Below are 17,481 nucleotides of genomic sequence, written 5' to 3'. Positions count from 1 at the left end.
CCAGCAATGAAGAATTGGAATTTGAAATTAAAAACACAGTGCCAATTACAATAGCATTAAAGCAAATGAAATACTTATGTATACATCTAACTAAATATATATAAGATATTCGAGGAAAACCATATGACTCTGATGAAAGAAATGAAAGATCTGTATAAATGGAGAGATATTCCATGTATGTGGATAGGAAGACTCGATATTTTCAGAATATGTCTTCTTCCCAACTGGATCTATAGATTCAATATATGCCCAATTAAAATCCCAGCAATTTGTTTTGTGGGTATTGAGAAAGTGATTTTAAAGTTTATATAGAAAGCAAAAAGACCCAGAATAGCTAACATAGTATTAAAGGAAAGGAACAAAATTGGAGGAAGGACGCTACCCAACTTTAAGACTTACTGTAAAGCTACAGTAATCAAGATAGTGTGGTATTGGCTAGAGAGTAGACATATGAATCAATAGATCAGAGTAGAGAACCAAAAGTAGACCCACACAAATATAGTCAATTTGATTTTTGACAAAGGGTCAAAGACAATTCATAGAGAAAGGATTGTCTTTTGAAGAAATGGTACTAAAACATTTAGACATCCACATGCCAAAAAAATAAAAATAAAAAAAGTAGACACAGACCACCTTATGCTTTCCACAGAAATTAGCTCAAAACTGATCATAGGCTTTAGTGTAAAACACAAAGCTGTAAAACTTCTAGAATTAACATAGGAGAAACTCTAGGTGACCTTGAGTTTGGCAATGATTTTTTAAATATGAAACCAAAAAAATACAATCCACAAAAGAAAAACTTGAAAAATTAGACTTCAATAAAGTTATAAGGTTCTACTCTGTGAAAGACACTGTTAAGAGAATCAAAAGACAAGCCAAAGACTGGGAAAAAAATATTTGCAAAACACAGATCTGTTCAAGAACTGGTACCCAGAATATACAAAGATTTAAAACTCAACAATAAGAAAACAAAAAACCCAATTAAAAATGAGCAAAGGACTTGAATAGACTTTTCTCCAGAGAAGGTACACAGATGTCCAATTAACACATGAAACGAAAGATGGTCAATGTAGCTAATGATAAGTTTTATGTTATGTATATTTTACCACACTAAAAAATATGGGTAAAAAAATCTGAACAGATACCTCACCAAAGAAGATACGCAGATGGAAAATCACCATATGAAAAGATGCTGAACATCAAATGTCATTAGAGAATTGCTAATTAAAGCAATGAGATGCCACTACATATTTATTAGAATGGTGAAAATTCAAAACACTGACATTACCAAATGTTGGCAAAGATGTGGAGCAACAGGAACTCTCATTGATTGTTGGTGGGAATGCAAAATGGTATAGCCACTTTGGAAAACAGTCCTGTAGTAATTGACAGAATTGCTACCAGAACTCTGAACACTAATAGCCTAATGCTTTTCTTGTTATCACACTCCCACTTTCCCAGGTATCCTTTTAATGGGATCTGAAAAGATAACAATGTTGTTGTTAGTGGTCATCTAATTCTAAATCAGTGGGATTTTTTTTTAAGTTATTCACAGAAAGTGTGAATAACTACTTTCTATCCTAGATATAAAGGTTTTTAAATTTTCTTCCTTGATTTAAAAAAAATAATTCTCTTAATTGATTTCTTTTATATAATTAAAGATTTTCCATTTGCTTTCCCACTTTATTCCAAGTATGGGGATTTTTCTATAATTATATAAGGTGGGTAAGTATAGGTATATAGGTGTATATAGATCTCATAGTGGTATTTATTGTATTAAGCACACTTGTTATTTGTATTTAAGTTCAAGAGGATAGGGATTTAATATTAAAAATTATAAAACTAATTTGGTGTATTTTGATGTTCTATTGTGAAACATTTTGATGCTTTGAATACTTTTATTTCCATTGATCACATTATTTATTGTCTTTTTATTAGAGAGAGAAGATTCATGAGAGATGCAAGAATATTTGTCCTCCTAAAGATACCTTTGACAGGACTCTTGTACATACTCATGGTATGAATATGTGCTATTTGTAGGTAATAAAGCATAGCATAAATATTAATGAACAAAATCTTAATTTGGGGACTTTGTTGGCTGTCATATCTATAATTTTTATTTCTAGCAAAATTTTTGTAGTCTATGATTATAATTTCTAAAAAACTTTTAAGAGAAAAACGGATCTGACAATAGTGTAATCTTTCAGTTCAACAAATATTTATTTAGTGTCTTGGTACTTTCCTTTTTGCTTAAAAATAGATGAGTAAGCTGGATGTGGTGGTGTGTGCTTATAGTCCCAGTTACTTGGGAGGCTTAGGTGGGAGTATCACTGAGCCCAAGAGTTTGAGGCCAGCCTGGGCAATATAGTGATACCCTTAAAAAAATGAGTAAGAAATAGTCTCAGTCCTCTAGGAGCTGATGGTTTCCTGAGTAAGGTTAAAGAAATAAATCACTAATTGCAGCACTGTATATTAAATAGTAAGTTCATTGTGGCTAGTTTGTATAGTGTTCCTAACTCAGCTTTTTAGAAGGCTTCCTAGAGTTCATGATTATGTGTGTTTTAAACTAGTTAATGTGAAACATTTATGTGGGAAAAGGAATTCCAGGAAAAGGTAACAGTTTATACAAAGCCATAGAGTCAACAGAGAACATAGCATGTTCAAGGAATTGCAAGAGTTTAGTATGCAGGCTTTACTGGGAGCAAGAGATGAGACTGAAACAATGAGCAAAGATCATGAGAAGCCTTGCATGCCATGATCAGGAATTTTACTTTTTCTAAAGGCAATGTAGAGCTGCAAAATATTTTTAACTGGGCATGATCAGATTTATGATTATACATTTTACTTTGAAAATAGTTGTAGTTAATGAATTACAGGATGATGCTTAAGACTGGAGACAAGGAGACAGTTGGAGGCTACTGCAGTAATACAAGTGAGAAAGGATGTGGTCCTATTAACAGTTATAGTGGATGGAGAAGAAACTAGGCCTTTGAGAGACACAGGTTTTGATGGCCCGTTGTTTCTTGGTAATAAAGCAAGATGATTCAAGGATAAATTCCATGTTTCTTGCTTGAGCAACTGGCAAGGTGATAGATGCAATACAGTAGGAGAAGCAATATAGGAGGAATCTTGGAGGAGCTACAGGCAAGTTCAGTTGCAGATTTGCAGTGAAGGACATATCTGATTGGCAACCTGGAGCTCAGGAAAGGGAGATCTAGGCTGAAGATGTAGGTATGGTATACATTATAGATAATATGCTAGACAGTATGCTAGCATGGTATTTGAATTCAAGGTCACGGATAGAATCACCCAGGGAGGATGTGAATAGTGAGAAGGACTGGTGATGGAACACTATGAAGCTGTCACATTTAAGGGAAAGATAGAAGATGAGATACCTGTGAAGCAGACTAAAAATGTGGTTGGAGAGAGAGGAAAGTCAGCCAAGAGAGAATTCTATGTTAGAAATGAAAGGTAGTAAGAATTTTAAATATGTAAGAATGCTAGAATACTTCAGGGATAGATCAATTTGTACACTGAGAGACCTCCTTGGATTTGGCAATTAGGAAATCTTAGGGAGAGCATTTAGACTGCAGGAGTGGTGGTTACAGAAACTTCAATGCTATGTATTAAGGAGAGAGTCCAGGCAAAAGAAATGTAGGTATGTATGTGACTTGAAGTTTTGAGATAGGGTACTAATTAGAGAGAACAGAGTAGAATAATGTTTTTTTATGGCTAGGACTAGATGAGGCAAGAGAGGCATTAGCATAACCTTGAAAGTGAGTGCCTTTGCAACTGAGACCTCCCATGCTTCAGCCTATCCTGGCCCTGGGGTTTATCTTTTTCTTTTTGTTCTTCCTATTTTTTTTTTTTTTTTAATGGGAGAGAACTGAGCATGTTTATATGCAAAGATAGTAGAAGAGAGGAAGTTGAAGATAGGAGAGAGGCAGAGTAATTGATGAAGTAAATTCATATTAATAAGAGAGGTAGGAGGGGATGGAGTCCAAATGCTGAAAGGTTAGTTTTAGAGAGGAATACTTTATCTGATATTGGATTGGCTCCAGGATAAAGGTAAAGTAGGTTCATTTGAAGGTAAGTTTGTGGGTGATACAAACTAGGATGTCTGAGAAGAAAATTAATATGGTATTAAAAAGCAGTGTTTGGTTATAAATTCTGGATGGGATGGTGGACATTTTAAATAATAAAAACAGTATTCTTATTTTAAAATTTAATTCATTTTTTAAAAAGTACGTAGCATATCATATTTAATCTTAACAAAACTTAGTAAGATAGCCTTCCTGTGTCTATTTAAAAAAGATTTGAAACATATTTAGTTGTGTTATTGCTGCTGTATAATTGATTATATAAAATTATTTGAAACATATCTTATTCAGTGCTTTGTCTACAGTAGGCATATAGTAGGTGTTTCATAGATACTTGTTGAAGGAGGAAACTTAAGTGGTTGTTTGGTTGTGATCCAGTACAATACTGAATCTATCAAATATATTTTTGGTAAATTAAATTATGAAGGTAAAATGAAAACAAGTTTAAAAAATTATATTTCCCTTTTTCCTTTTTCTTATAGATAAATCCAGGACAGATCTGGAGCAAGTACCTAAGGTAATAAAGCTTAAAAATGAGAAAACTATTTTTAAATATTTATTTAATCCTCAATTTTACCTTATATGAAGATTTCATTTGGCTGTTTTTGACATTTAGGCCACTTTGCCCCTTCTGGGACTTCGTTGCATTCCTTCCTTCCTCCCTTCCCTTCCCTTCCCTTCCCTTCCCTTCCCTTCCCTTCCCTTCCCTTCCCTTCCCTTCCCTTCCCTTCCCTTCCCTTCCCTTCCCTTCCCTTCCCTTCCCTTCCCTTCCCTTCCCTTCCCTTCCCTTCCCTTCCCTTCCCTTCCCTTCCCTTCCCTTCCCTTCCCTTCCCTTCCCTTCCCTTCCCTTCCCTTCCCTTCCCTTCCCTTCCCTTCCCTTCCCTTCCCTTCCCTTCCCTTCCCTTCCCTTCCCTTCCCTTCCCTTCCCTTCCCTTCCCTTCCCTTCCCTTCCCTTCCCTTCCCTTCCCTTCCCTTCCCTTCCCTTCCCTTCCCTTCCCTTCCCTTCCCTTCCCTTCCCTTCCCTTCCCTTCCCTTCCCTTCCCTTCCCTTCCCTTCCCTTCCCTTCCCTTCCCTTCCCTTCCCTTCCCTTCCCTTCCCTTCCCTTCCCTTCCCTTCCCTTCCCTTCCCTTCCCTTCCCTTCCCTTCCCTTCCCTTCCCTTCCCTTCCCTTCCCTTCCCTTCCCTTCCTTCCCCAAAAAAAATATTAATTGACAAATAACATTGTATTTATGTTCTTTCTCTTTTGCATCATCAATCTCTTTCTCATCACTGAAATCTACAAATATGTTTCAGTCTCTCCATTCTAAAAAATAATTTTATTGATCATACTACCCCTGCAATCTATTGAGATATTTTCTTTGTATGAAAAATTTTGTAGCTATGTGTAATAGATACTTTTTTTTTTTCTGGCAAGAGAGGCCATTGCCTTTATCAGATTCTCAAAGAAGCTGTGACAAATGCTTTTTAGGGTGAGAAAGAGACGGAAAGATGAAAGACAGGCACAAAAAGAGAGAGGGAGATCATTTTAAAGTTCTTTGATTCCTAGGGAGTAGAAGTCAAATGCTGTCTTTTAAGGCTCTTTATTGTTCACTTTCATCTAATCTTTACACATTCTTTTCTTCAGCCCCAGGGTTTTTTTTTTTTTTTTTTTTGCTGGCTCCATGCTTTACTTTCACTGTTCCTTCATCCTGGAAGACTTTTCCCTCATCTTCTCATATCCAATTCTCTACAGTCTTTTGCTAATATGGCAACTTTACATAGATATTTTTTTTGTTCTTCCCAATTGAAGATAATTGGCCCCTTTGCCAAATTTCCATAACATTTTATCTGGATTCTCCCCTGTCCCTGCCCTCCCCTTAAAGCATTGTAGGATTTTATATGCATATTTTATCTCATCCTTTGGACTGAGGATCTTTGAAATTAGGACCCGTGTAATAATTTATCTTTGTTTTCTGCTCAGTGCATGTAAGACAGTAATTATTGAATTAATCAACATTTTTAATTATAATACCAAAATGGGAATTAGAAAATTTACTCATATCCCTTGTTAGATTTTCCCTGTCATATTCATCCTAACTTTTGGATATAGGTGAGATGAATCATGAATTAAAATATAGCATAGAAATTAATTAATTGATTAAACTATGTTTTAGGCCCTATGCTAGGTGCTAGGGATATAAAGATTAATAAGCCGTAAGTCCAACACTACAGGAACATATGGCCTCCAGGGGGAGATATGCATATTAAATAAATAATTTCTGTAAAGTATGATATAAATAGTTAAGTATACCTGGAGTATTTGTGTTCAGAAGTGGGGATAATTAATCTCTGTCATGCACAGAGACACATTTGCCTTTTGATTTGGTCATGTTCTCTAGGAAGATAAGCAAGGAAGGGCATTTTAGGCCAAAAACATGTATACGAAGATATTTAAGCATAAGAAGGTATGGAATTGCTAGAATGAGTATTGCTAGAATGTAAAGTGTAAATAGTGAGAATGGCAAGATAGAAAGACATAACTGGGGTCCAAAATAAAATGAGGAGTTTTGGATGCCATTTTAATTAGTTTGGTCTGTGGGTCATATTAAGAATCCCTTGAGAGTTTTAAACAGGGACATTAGGATAGTTATACTGGATGTTTTAGAAGAGTATCTCTGACAGCAGTATAGGGGATAGATTAGGGAAGGACATCAGATAGTTATTTACTTTAATATAGAGATAGTGAAGGGCTGAATTGATGAATGCTGTAGAGATAGAGAAGAGAGGGATTCAAGGGATATTTAGGAAATATAAAAGATTGGTCTTATTATTCAAAACCTGCTATCAGTGAGAAATAATATGGAAATTTTAGGATAAATATTGTATCTTCATTTGGAATGGGCCTGGTGGGACTGCATTGGTGAGTTTGATCACCAATGAGTGAGTTTGATAGTATGGAATGATCATCTCCCTTGTAAAGGCAAAAAATATTTTTCTATCTTTTATGAGCATGTTAAACTTGATGAGATATTATTTATACATTTTTCTCATATAGATATTTATGTAAATAACTCAGCCGTTATCATTTGCTTTTGCTTCATACTCAAGATCCAAGTTAATTTTTGTTTAATGGTTGTGATGGTAGAAGGGATAATGAATATAAAGAAAATGTTAATCTAATTGAAGGAAATGCATTTTTTTTAAATAGATTTTTATGAAACCAGATTTTGCCTTGGACGATTCCTTAACTTTTAATTCAGTTTTACCATGGTCTCATTTTAATACTGCTGGTGGAAAAGGAAATCGTGATGCAGCTTCCTCAAAGTTGCTTCAAGAAAAGGTAATTTCTCTTTGCCTTTTTCCATGTAGAAAATGTTATCCTGCTTAAGTGGTACTATTTGTGTGGGTTCAGATTTACTTATTTAGTAAGCTCTACTTATTTTAAATTCATTTTTGTAGTTACTGATAATTCTAAACCTTCCAATCTTAACTGATAAACTAATAGCATTTTAGTTCAATTAAATACAAATTGTGCTGGCGAAAAAGGAAAAATTTACTGTTTGAGTGCTACTTATCTGAAATAGCAGTTGATGGAATTTTAATTGAAAAGATATGTTTAGGTAACTCAGATACGGCACTGTTCTCTATCCTGGGCAATAGAGGGAGACCCGGTCTCAAAAATAACAAAAAGAGAGAGAGATAACACAATGAATTGCTTTGCATTTATCCCAAACATTTCAGTTATATGTTGGCTAATTTTGTAAGAATGATTTAAAGCACAGAAAACCAACTTTCCCTGAGGTACTTACTGTTTTTTCTCATTTTCACTAGTAAGGATGATTATTTTGAAGCAAAAATATCTTAAATTTTAGCTTTGTGAAGCTAGTCTTTTGCATGTTATTAGTCAGTAGTTCTTTAAATTTTACAATGTTCTGTATTTCATGAGTCAATATCTTTAAAGTCATTTAACATTTAGAACTTTAAAAATAACTTACATGTTGAGGATCTTAAAAAAACTTGAGTGGTAATAAAGACCTTTGATCTCTCTTGTTTCCCAGCATTCCGTTTAGAGTTTTTCTAAAACTGTGGTTTTTAAAATGAGAAGAAATCATTTTGTTTCACTCTAGTGACATCCCTTGACAATCTGAAAGCATGTCTCAGGCACAGTATTTAATAAACTAGATCCGGTCTTCACAAACTGAAGAAAAGACTAGGTTGAGGGAGGAGAGGAGAAGAAATATGGGTAAAGAATCATGAGAATTCCTTTCTCACAAATTAAAATGAGCTTTTCCTTTTGGCAACATTTTTATCTATAAAGGGTTTCATTGAGTAAGAACAGATTCATAAATCTGAAGAAAACCATGGATTTATAGACACAGGCTTGCTCCTGGACCACTTGTTTACATTCTAAGTATATGCCTTGGTAGAAGAATACCTTGAAAAAAGAATAATACCTTAACAAAAGCCAATACAAATCATGTCAATCTATAGAGATATTTTTAGGAACACTTTAAAAATTGTTCTTTAAAAATTTTTAGGAACACTTTATAAAATTCTTTTATAGCATTTTGATATAAAATAACTGTAAAAATTATTATATGCCTCTGAAAAGAATAGATCAATGAAATATTGATAAATTACAAAAATGTTTGAAATTCAAATGAAATGCTTTTTTTCATGCTGAATGTTTAAAGGAGTCCTCAAACTATGGCCCGCGAGCCACATGTGGGTGTTTTTGCTCGTTTGTTTTTTTACTTCAAAATAAGATATGTGCAGTGTGCATAGGAATTTGTTCATAGTCTTTTTAAACTATAGTCCAGCCCTCTAACGATCTGAGGGACAGTGAACTGGCCCCTTGTTTAAAAAGTTTGAGGACCCCTGGTTTAAAGTGACTAAGGTAGTGAAATTTTTTTATTTGTAAGTTGCAGAATCAAATTTGCTATATTTATATTCTGACTCTTTTTTATTCTGCTCTGTTCTTAGACTAGGAATAGAATGGACTCCAAAAGAGCACTATCAAACTCTCTTTATGTTGGACAACAGCTAGTTTATTTTGTTAGCTTTAAAGAGAGGGGATGCTACAACCAGAATTCAAGAAATTTGTATCCTATTTATAGTAGTACCTCAGTTGCTAGGCTGCAATGAGATAAGGAGTTTGCACTGGAATACAAATCACTGTACTGTTTCCTTTATTAAGAAGGTCTATGGAAAAAAAATGAAATGTGCTTAGTAGTGATGTAGTTGATTTATTTTCCAGCAAAATTCCTTACTTTATTATGGCCATGTTAAACAGTCCACAGATTGGCAGTGGCATGTAACCCATATTCTGAGTAGCACTGTACAAAAGGAATTATCCATTTTCCATTTACTATTCTAAGAATGGAGTCTACTTTAGCGTATAATCTACCCTAGTACATTTGTGCCCATGTTACTTTTTTAGGTAAATAAATATACAGCTGTATTCAGGATGCAAAGAACAACACAAAAGGGCATAAACTCAAGACATTTAAACTGTGGAAAAATTTCTTGTAACTATTTAGATATTATAATAAGATTATTGAAGGAGCATTATTGAAGGTACGAGTGATACTGTATGGTTTTAAGGAAAACAGATTTGATGACCAAATAATCTCATCTAAACATCTAAGTCCTAAATGCTATGAATTCTCCTGAGATATTCAGAGATAATGTCTAAAATCTGAGCTATAAGTTATTACTAAAAAAATGGGAGAGAAATGGAAAGATAGTGTAGCTAAAAAAGGCTTATGCAGTTAGGAAGAAAAGACAAATTAAGTTTTAGAATTTCATATTTGAAATTTAGAAGGCATTTTTAATATATATCACTGTAAGAATTACTCTTGGTAGTATTACAAATAAAATATACATGAACTAATTGTTTAAGGTATTTGTTAATAACCTTTTAAGAGGAAAATATTTTGGAAATAAACTGCATTTTACTAATTGGTAAAAGAATCATTTTTGAAATGTAAAATAAACAGCCTGAAGAAAAGAAGATCCAAATGAATCCTAGTACTTTCTATAATTTGTAACTGAACCACCAATCTGTCTTTCTTGGATTCTTTAGAATTTTGAGGCAGTGTGATACAGTAGAAAGAGCTTCAGTTTTGAGTGAGACAGACCTGGGTTTACATTTTAGTTTTGCTACTTACTAACCACATGACTTTATTCAAGTTATCTAATGTCTCTGAATTTTTCCACCTGTAAAATGAGAATAATAATACCTGTTTTCCAAGATTGTTAAATTAGAAAAATTAGATATATATAAAATACCTGTGCCTGGTATCATATAGTAGGAGGAGTTCAGTAAATAGAAACTATAGCCATCTATTCCGTCAGGTAAGTGATGTGTGATGTTGTGGTGGGTAAAGAGATTATATTTTCTTATATCTTAGAACTTTTGAAACTAGAATTATAATCTGAGATGGCTGTGGGGTACCCTTATCTTTTAGAAAGGAGTTGATGTTTGGAGGGTAGTAGTGGCAGGAGTAGAGGAAGAAGGTAAATCAACTTCTACTCTTTTGTTTTATATTTATTAATCTTTGGGCTGTACCTTTCATCTCCCTTTCGTTTTGTTGTGCCTAATTCCAAGGGTCTCACAATCAGTAGTTCACACAGTGGAATTTAAAATACACGTAGAAATCTTTTATTTTCATTTTCAGAAAGTATTTGTATAGTCAAAGAAGGTATTCTTACAATATTCCATAATTTTTTTTCCTTCCTTTTTAAGCTGAGCCATTATCTGGATATTGTGGAAGTAAACATTGCTCACCAGATCTCTCTACGTTCAGAAGCATTTTTTCATGCAATGACCTCTCAACATGAATTGCAGGACTACCTCAAGAAAACTTCCCAGGCTGTAAAAATGCTTCGAGATAAAATCGCACAGATTGATAAAGTAATGTGTGAAGGATCACTACACATTTTAAGACTGGCACTCACCAGAAATAATTGTGTTAAAGTGTATAATAAACTGAAGTTAATGGCCACTGTACACCAGACTCAGCCTACAGTACAGGTTTTATTATCTACTTCTGAATTTGTTGGAGCACTGGACTTAATAGCAACAACACAAGAGGTTCTACAGCAGGAACTTCAGGGCATTCACAGTTTCCGGTATGTCCATTAAATAAGCCATTAGAAATAATGTTAGAAATTTTTAAAGGACAAATTTTAGCATATAATGTTAAAAGTATGAACATATTCAAAGTTAAATGGGTATTTTTTTCTTCCAGATTGATCTGTTTAATAATGTCATTATTCTGATATTTTAGTATTAGCAAAGCAAACAAAACCCATGAGGAATAATATATACAGAGACATTTGGATGGAGAAGCAAAATGAAAATTTCTAGTAGGTGAAATAAATGCAAGGCCAGTCACACACATGGAAAATAACATTTGAAAATGTTGAAATAATTTTGTGTCAAGATGGCAGATCAAGGTAGAGAGGGGGTACCAGTATATTTAAAATTAAGTTAATTTAAAAAGCCCTTTAATAGATTTTTAAATTGAATAATTATTAAATTTCATTTCTGATTTGCAGTCTGTTTATCATATTACTAAAAATTCCACATGGTGATAGAAAAGACCCAATTTCTCCTAAGTTATTATCTCAAAAATACCTTTAAGATGATAATTCTAGATATTTTATGTGAAATCATTTTAAAATGTTTATTTTATAGGTAGACCAATTGCAAGCCATCAGAATTTCATTCATTTAAGCAGGCTTTTAGTGTCCTTGTAGAAGTTTCTATCCGCTGGGAAACCCATTCAAACTATGTACTACTAAGTAACTACAGAGAAATTTTATGAAAGATATATTATTTAACTTAATATATTCTAGAAAAGTTACTTTCAAAATAAACTTATTCTAATTGAATTATAAATTCTTATTGACTAAGAATATGTATTTAGACCTTTTTTAAATTATTTATTTGTTTTTTTAGATAGAGTTTTACTCCGTCATCCCTGGTAGAGTGCAGTGTCATCATCATAGCTTACTGCAGCCTCAAACTCCTGGGTTCAAGTGTTCCTCCTGACTCAGCCTCCCAAGTAGATGGGATTAGAGGCTTGCACCATCAAGCCTGGCTAATTTTTCTATTTTTAGTAGAGATGGGGTCTTGCTCTTGTTCAGGCTGGTCTCGAACTTCTGCGTAGCCATGCCCATCACTAGGTCTTATTTTTGGGGTAGGGCTTATATTGCGCAAATGCTTAGAAATCCTGCTAGGGCTTATTTTATGGGTAGGTCTTATTTTCGGGGAAACACGGTGTATAATATCATTAATATTGATGAATTGGAAGCTGACATCCTCTGGATAGTACAATGTTTAGAAATGGAACCAAAGATTGAATGCTTGCTTGCCAAACACAAATTCTAAAACTATTGTATTTTTTACCCCAGAGTTCATGCAGTTTATTTTATTTTATTTTCCTTGACTCATAAGTTTATGCTTAGTAGTATTGATGAAAAGTATAGTTAGCCAAAGCTATCTGGAAAAATTTTAAGAGCAGGGTTGGATATTTATTCTCAATAGATTAAGATTTATTGGAGTACAGACTGAAAATTTTATAATCTTGTATTTATTCTGAGCCCAAGGAAGAGCTTACCTTTATTTTCATACTTATGTTTTTGTTTACACCTTAAAGGATAGGATATTGTGCATTAAAAAATGTATATGATTTTCAAAAAGACTTTCAAGTGTTCTGATTGTTTACATTTTACTCAAATATGTTTCTATTATCTTTTTAGAACCTACCCATGGGTAAAGCATATTTATTCTTCATGTAAAACATTTCTATAAAGCTGTCTACCAAATTCAGTTCCAATATGTTTATAACTATAAAAGTTTGGTGTCAGAATTTGAGTTTCTAACTTCTGATAAACATCTTCATAAGCAAATTCTCAAAAATAGAAGTAAGAAAATACTTTTTAATCAAGTAAGAATAGTGAATCCTACTTGAAATAGTTTAAGACTGGCTTCTTATAACTCAATTTTTTTTTGTTTTAAATTTCTGTTAAATCCTGTCTGATGATTTACTTTCTTGACCTTATCTTTCCTTTTGCTATAAGGTTATTAAATATCAATATTAATTATTTCTTGTATAGCTTCACAGATATTTTTAAGGCCATTTAACTTTATTTAGAAGCATGAGAATTAGTTTTGGTCTTTTTTGTTTTTGTCTAATCAATTGGGAGAACATGTATTATAGGTATCTTGCCTACTATAAGCATTAGTAGTATAAATTGTGTTCTCCTTAGTTTATTAAAATGATTATGCTCTCCCACTAGGAGATAAGAAATATTCTACTTGAATTTCACACACTTTTCTCTTTTTTTTATACCAGAGGCTAACTTTTAGTCAGTTTTTTGGGATATATCTTAGAAAAGCATAAGGTCTTACTTGAAATATGAAATCTTTCTCTCAGTGGAAGAATCAAAGGACTCTATTGAATTGTTAGTAGTCTTTCCTTTTTATAGTTTAGTCCAAGTTTTGCTTTTGGCTATAATGTTCTTTCTATTGCTTTTAAAGGGAACTTTTATGCCAAAATCTTCCAATAGTCAAATTACCACAAAGGCAAATCTGTTTTTTTGAAGAATTTAAATATTTTTATTTGTGTACCATTTTTTGTGTACTGTTAACCTAACATCATATTTTTTCTAGTCAATGATAGTAAATAATGCTTATGTTTTCTTTTTTCTGATTTTTTCTGTATTTTTGACTGTGAAATTATTTTCTGTATAAACCTTTTTTGTGACTTCTAAACTCCCAGAACACTTTGGTTTACTCTCTAATGAAATTATACAGTATTCTATCATGTTTTATTATCATTTGTGTTTTTATTTTAAATCCTTTTATTGGTCTTTAAATGTCTTGGACAAGATCTGTCATACAGATCTTAATAAATATTTGTGAAATCTGTGAACTATCCAGTTTATTGCTAAATGTATTTTGATACTTTGTACCATTCTCTTTTTCTTTCTTTTCTTTTTTTTCTTTCCATAATTATTGTCCCTAATTAATCATACTTATTTCCATAATTATCATCCCTTATAGTTTGTATATGACTGTGGTTCTTAATCCTGGCTGCATAATAATAGAATCCTCAGTAGAGCTTTTAAAAAGGTATGCCATATCCCAACCAAACCAATTAAATTAGACTTCCCAGAGGGTAAGGCCTGAGCATCTGTGTTTTTTTAAAGCTCTTGGGGAGATTCTAATGTGCACCAAAATTTAAAAGCCTAGTTTACAATTACTATTGAGTACTCTACTTTTTCAGGATTTCAAATTAAACTGGTAACATCATCCTACATAAATTTGTTCTTTTTAAAACAAAATATTCAACTTAACATCTTCCTGTCTCTATTCAAAGAGGTTTCTGCTAGTGGGTACAGTGTATCTGATAGCAATGTAAAAATTCCAAAATTTGATCCCTTCTGCTGAATCTGAAGGGTGATTTTCACATTGGGAAATTTTGGCTCATTGCATATGCATAATTATTACAATGACTCCTTTGTATATTTGTTGATTTTGTAATTTTCAAAGATTTTAAATGATTTTACCACCTAAATTGTTGCAAAATTGGAAATTTTTAATTATTAAGACATCCATATTTTTAACCATTACTTATGAAATGAAATTCTGATATCTTTTACCTATAAAAATGATAATCAGTGAAGTAATATATATCATTTGTGCTCTGTACTGATGTAATTGATGAGGCTAATGACATTCAAATGCTTAAGCAGATATAATACAGAACTCTCATATGGGGCCTACAAATACATTTGAATGTTGATATCTTATAGGTTTTGATATTGAAAGGCTTCATTTACCTTGAAGTTCAGGACCGTAATATTGTTATTTGCTCTTATTGTAAAGCTTTATGTAGAAACTCCTTTATTTTCATCATCGTTGTTAATGTTCTTTTCTTACTACTTACTACCCCAATTACTCTACTGGTGCTGCCACCACCCTACAACTGAGGACATTTATTGAATACTACTCTGTAGCAGGTATTTTGCTAGGTATATTGCATGTATTATTTGAAACCCCCTCCCCCCCAAAACCCTATGAGATAGGTAATGTTAATCCTCATTTTTATAGATAGGGAAATAGGCTTAAAAATCTTAGATAACTTGCCTCAGGTCATACAGCAAGTTGTAAAACAATAGAGATTTAATGTAGGTCTCATTGGACCTGAGAACTTTGCTTTTTAATGTATTTGTTTGAGGATCTCATAGGATCTCAGATAGATCATTATGAACCTCAATGCTAATTTAATAGTAAAAAAGATGTTAAAACTGTGGGCAATTGAGCTGTAGATTTGCTGAGCCAGGAACTACCATAGTAATTTTAGGATAAAAATTACTGAAACTAGCTTATTTTCTGGTTATAAGCCTTTTTTTTTTTTTTGAAAGAGAAGGTAGAAAACATTTAGAGTTTATTATAAATTCCAGTTTATTACAGTTTCATTGATCAGACCCCACTTTTGGATTCCATTTAAGGGATTTTTATTATTGGATATATCAAAAGGTATTTAACATATTATTTGATCCTGAAATAATGTCCTATAATTTAGACTTCAAAACATTATAGTAAGAAAACATCCACATCATATGTTATGGAATGAAACCAAAAATTGGACTTTCTGCTATTAGATGAAACTAGATTTATTGTAGAGTTTATTGATATACAAGTTTCTTAATAAAAGCAGCACAGAGGTCACTATTGAACATACAGCTTAGTAGAAAATCTGAATTAATGTACAAATTGAGACATATCTAAGTAGAAAGTATTGGAATTGTTCCCATTTACTTCGTTGGATATATGGACTTAACGTACTTCTTCAGAAAGTGATATTTTAGTTACTTTTCTTTTCAGGACATTCTCTCGCCACTCTAAATTACTATATGTGATTATTAGGATACATGCTTTTAAAGTAAACTGTTAGCAGATTCATCCACTACTAAATATTTTTGTTAAGGTTAATAATACACAGACAATTATTATTGCATTTGTTATCAAAGTAGTCAAGAATGCAAAAAGAACGATTATAGCAAGGATGAATAGGTCAGTCTTAAAGGACGTTACAGTTCTGGATGTTTTATTTAAGAATTTGTTTAGACAAATCCTTATATATATACATATCAGATTCCTGTGATTGCATAATAAATACTATTTGTTAATATTGAAGTTCTTTTTTTTTTTTTTTTTTTTTTTGAGACAGAGTCTCGCTTTGTTGCCCAGGCTAGAGTGAGTGCCGTGGCGTCAGCCTAGCTCACAGCAACCTCAAACTCCTGGGCTCGAGCGATCCTTCTGTCTCAGCCTCCCGAGTAGCTGGGACTACAGGCATGTGCCACCATGCCCGGCTAATTTTTTATATATATATCAGTTGGCCAATTAGTTTCTTTCTATTTATAGTAGAGACGGGGTCTCGCTCTTGCTCAGGCTGGTTTTGAACTCCTGACCTTGAGCAATCCGCCCGCCTCGGCCTCCCAGAGAGCTAGGATTACAGGCGTGAGCCACCATGCCCGGCCTATATTGAAGTTCTTTATTAAATTAATTATATTCCATATTAGATTAGCAGACTTTAAAATTAGTTTAAGAATGCATAAAAATGCTGCTCAAGTTATTTAAGATAATATCTAAGGCCAAATAAAACCTTACATTTAAATTATTATACTGAAATGACAAAGAATTTTATTATTTTGGTGCTTAAATACCAGTAGGTGCGATCATACGGATTTCCCACCATAATTCTTTATGGTGATTTGTCAAAGACTATTCATACCTGGAGGTAAAACATACCTGGATTTAAACCTCTAATATGCATTAAAAAGGAATCTATGATCTTTATAAAAATTGAGAATCCAGCAACATTGAAGTTATATGTAAATTTGTATCCTACCCTGTTACTGTTTTTTAAAAAACTTAACTGAAAACTCAAACATACACAAAAATGAAGGAAGTTATACTTTATGAAGAGAATTATAGGAAGCTGGATAAATTATATATCACCTATAAGTTACCAACTCATGGCCAAGGTTTTTGTTTTGTGTTATCAACACCCCTCCCACTTCTGGATTATTTTGAAACAAATCCCAAACATTATTTCATTCATGAATATTTCATTGTGGATCTCTGAAAGCTAAAAACATAACTCTTTTATGTAAGTTAAAAACATAACTCTTTTATTTTTAAAAAACATAACTCTAATATCATTTATATTTTCAAATACCTAGTGATCAGATTTCCCTTTGTCTAAAAATTCATTTTTACAGGGTGCTTGTTGGAATTGAGATCCAGATAATATCTGTATGTTGAAATTGGTTGATAAATCTCAAATGTCTTTTGGTGTGTAGTTCACCATTCTCATGTTCTC

The 17,481-nt window shown here is 32.8% G+C and overlaps 1 protein-coding gene across 1 annotated transcript in view; it reads left to right on the top strand.

Moving 5' to 3' along the window:
• VPS54 (VPS54 subunit of GARP complex) overlaps positions 1-17,481 on the top strand; it is a 116,452-nt gene that overhangs the window by 32,169 nt on the left and 66,802 nt on the right. Inside the window, exons 4-7 of the mRNA XM_020286185.2 lie at positions 1,939-2,017; positions 4,583-4,617; positions 7,287-7,418; positions 10,827-11,212. Of these exons, the coding sequence (XP_020141774.1) occupies positions 1,939-2,017; positions 4,583-4,617; positions 7,287-7,418; positions 10,827-11,212 (632 nt within the window). The remainder of the gene's footprint in view (positions 1-1,938; positions 2,018-4,582; positions 4,618-7,286; positions 7,419-10,826; positions 11,213-17,481) is intronic.

The sequence above is a fragment of the Microcebus murinus genome, chromosome 3, assembly GCF_040939455.1.
Source record: "Microcebus murinus isolate Inina chromosome 3, M.murinus_Inina_mat1.0, whole genome shotgun sequence".
Lineage (NCBI taxonomy): Eukaryota > Metazoa > Chordata > Mammalia > Primates > Cheirogaleidae > Microcebus > Microcebus murinus.
The sequence above is the reverse complement of the archived record's forward strand: the minus strand, read 5'-3'. Positions and strand labels throughout refer to the sequence as shown.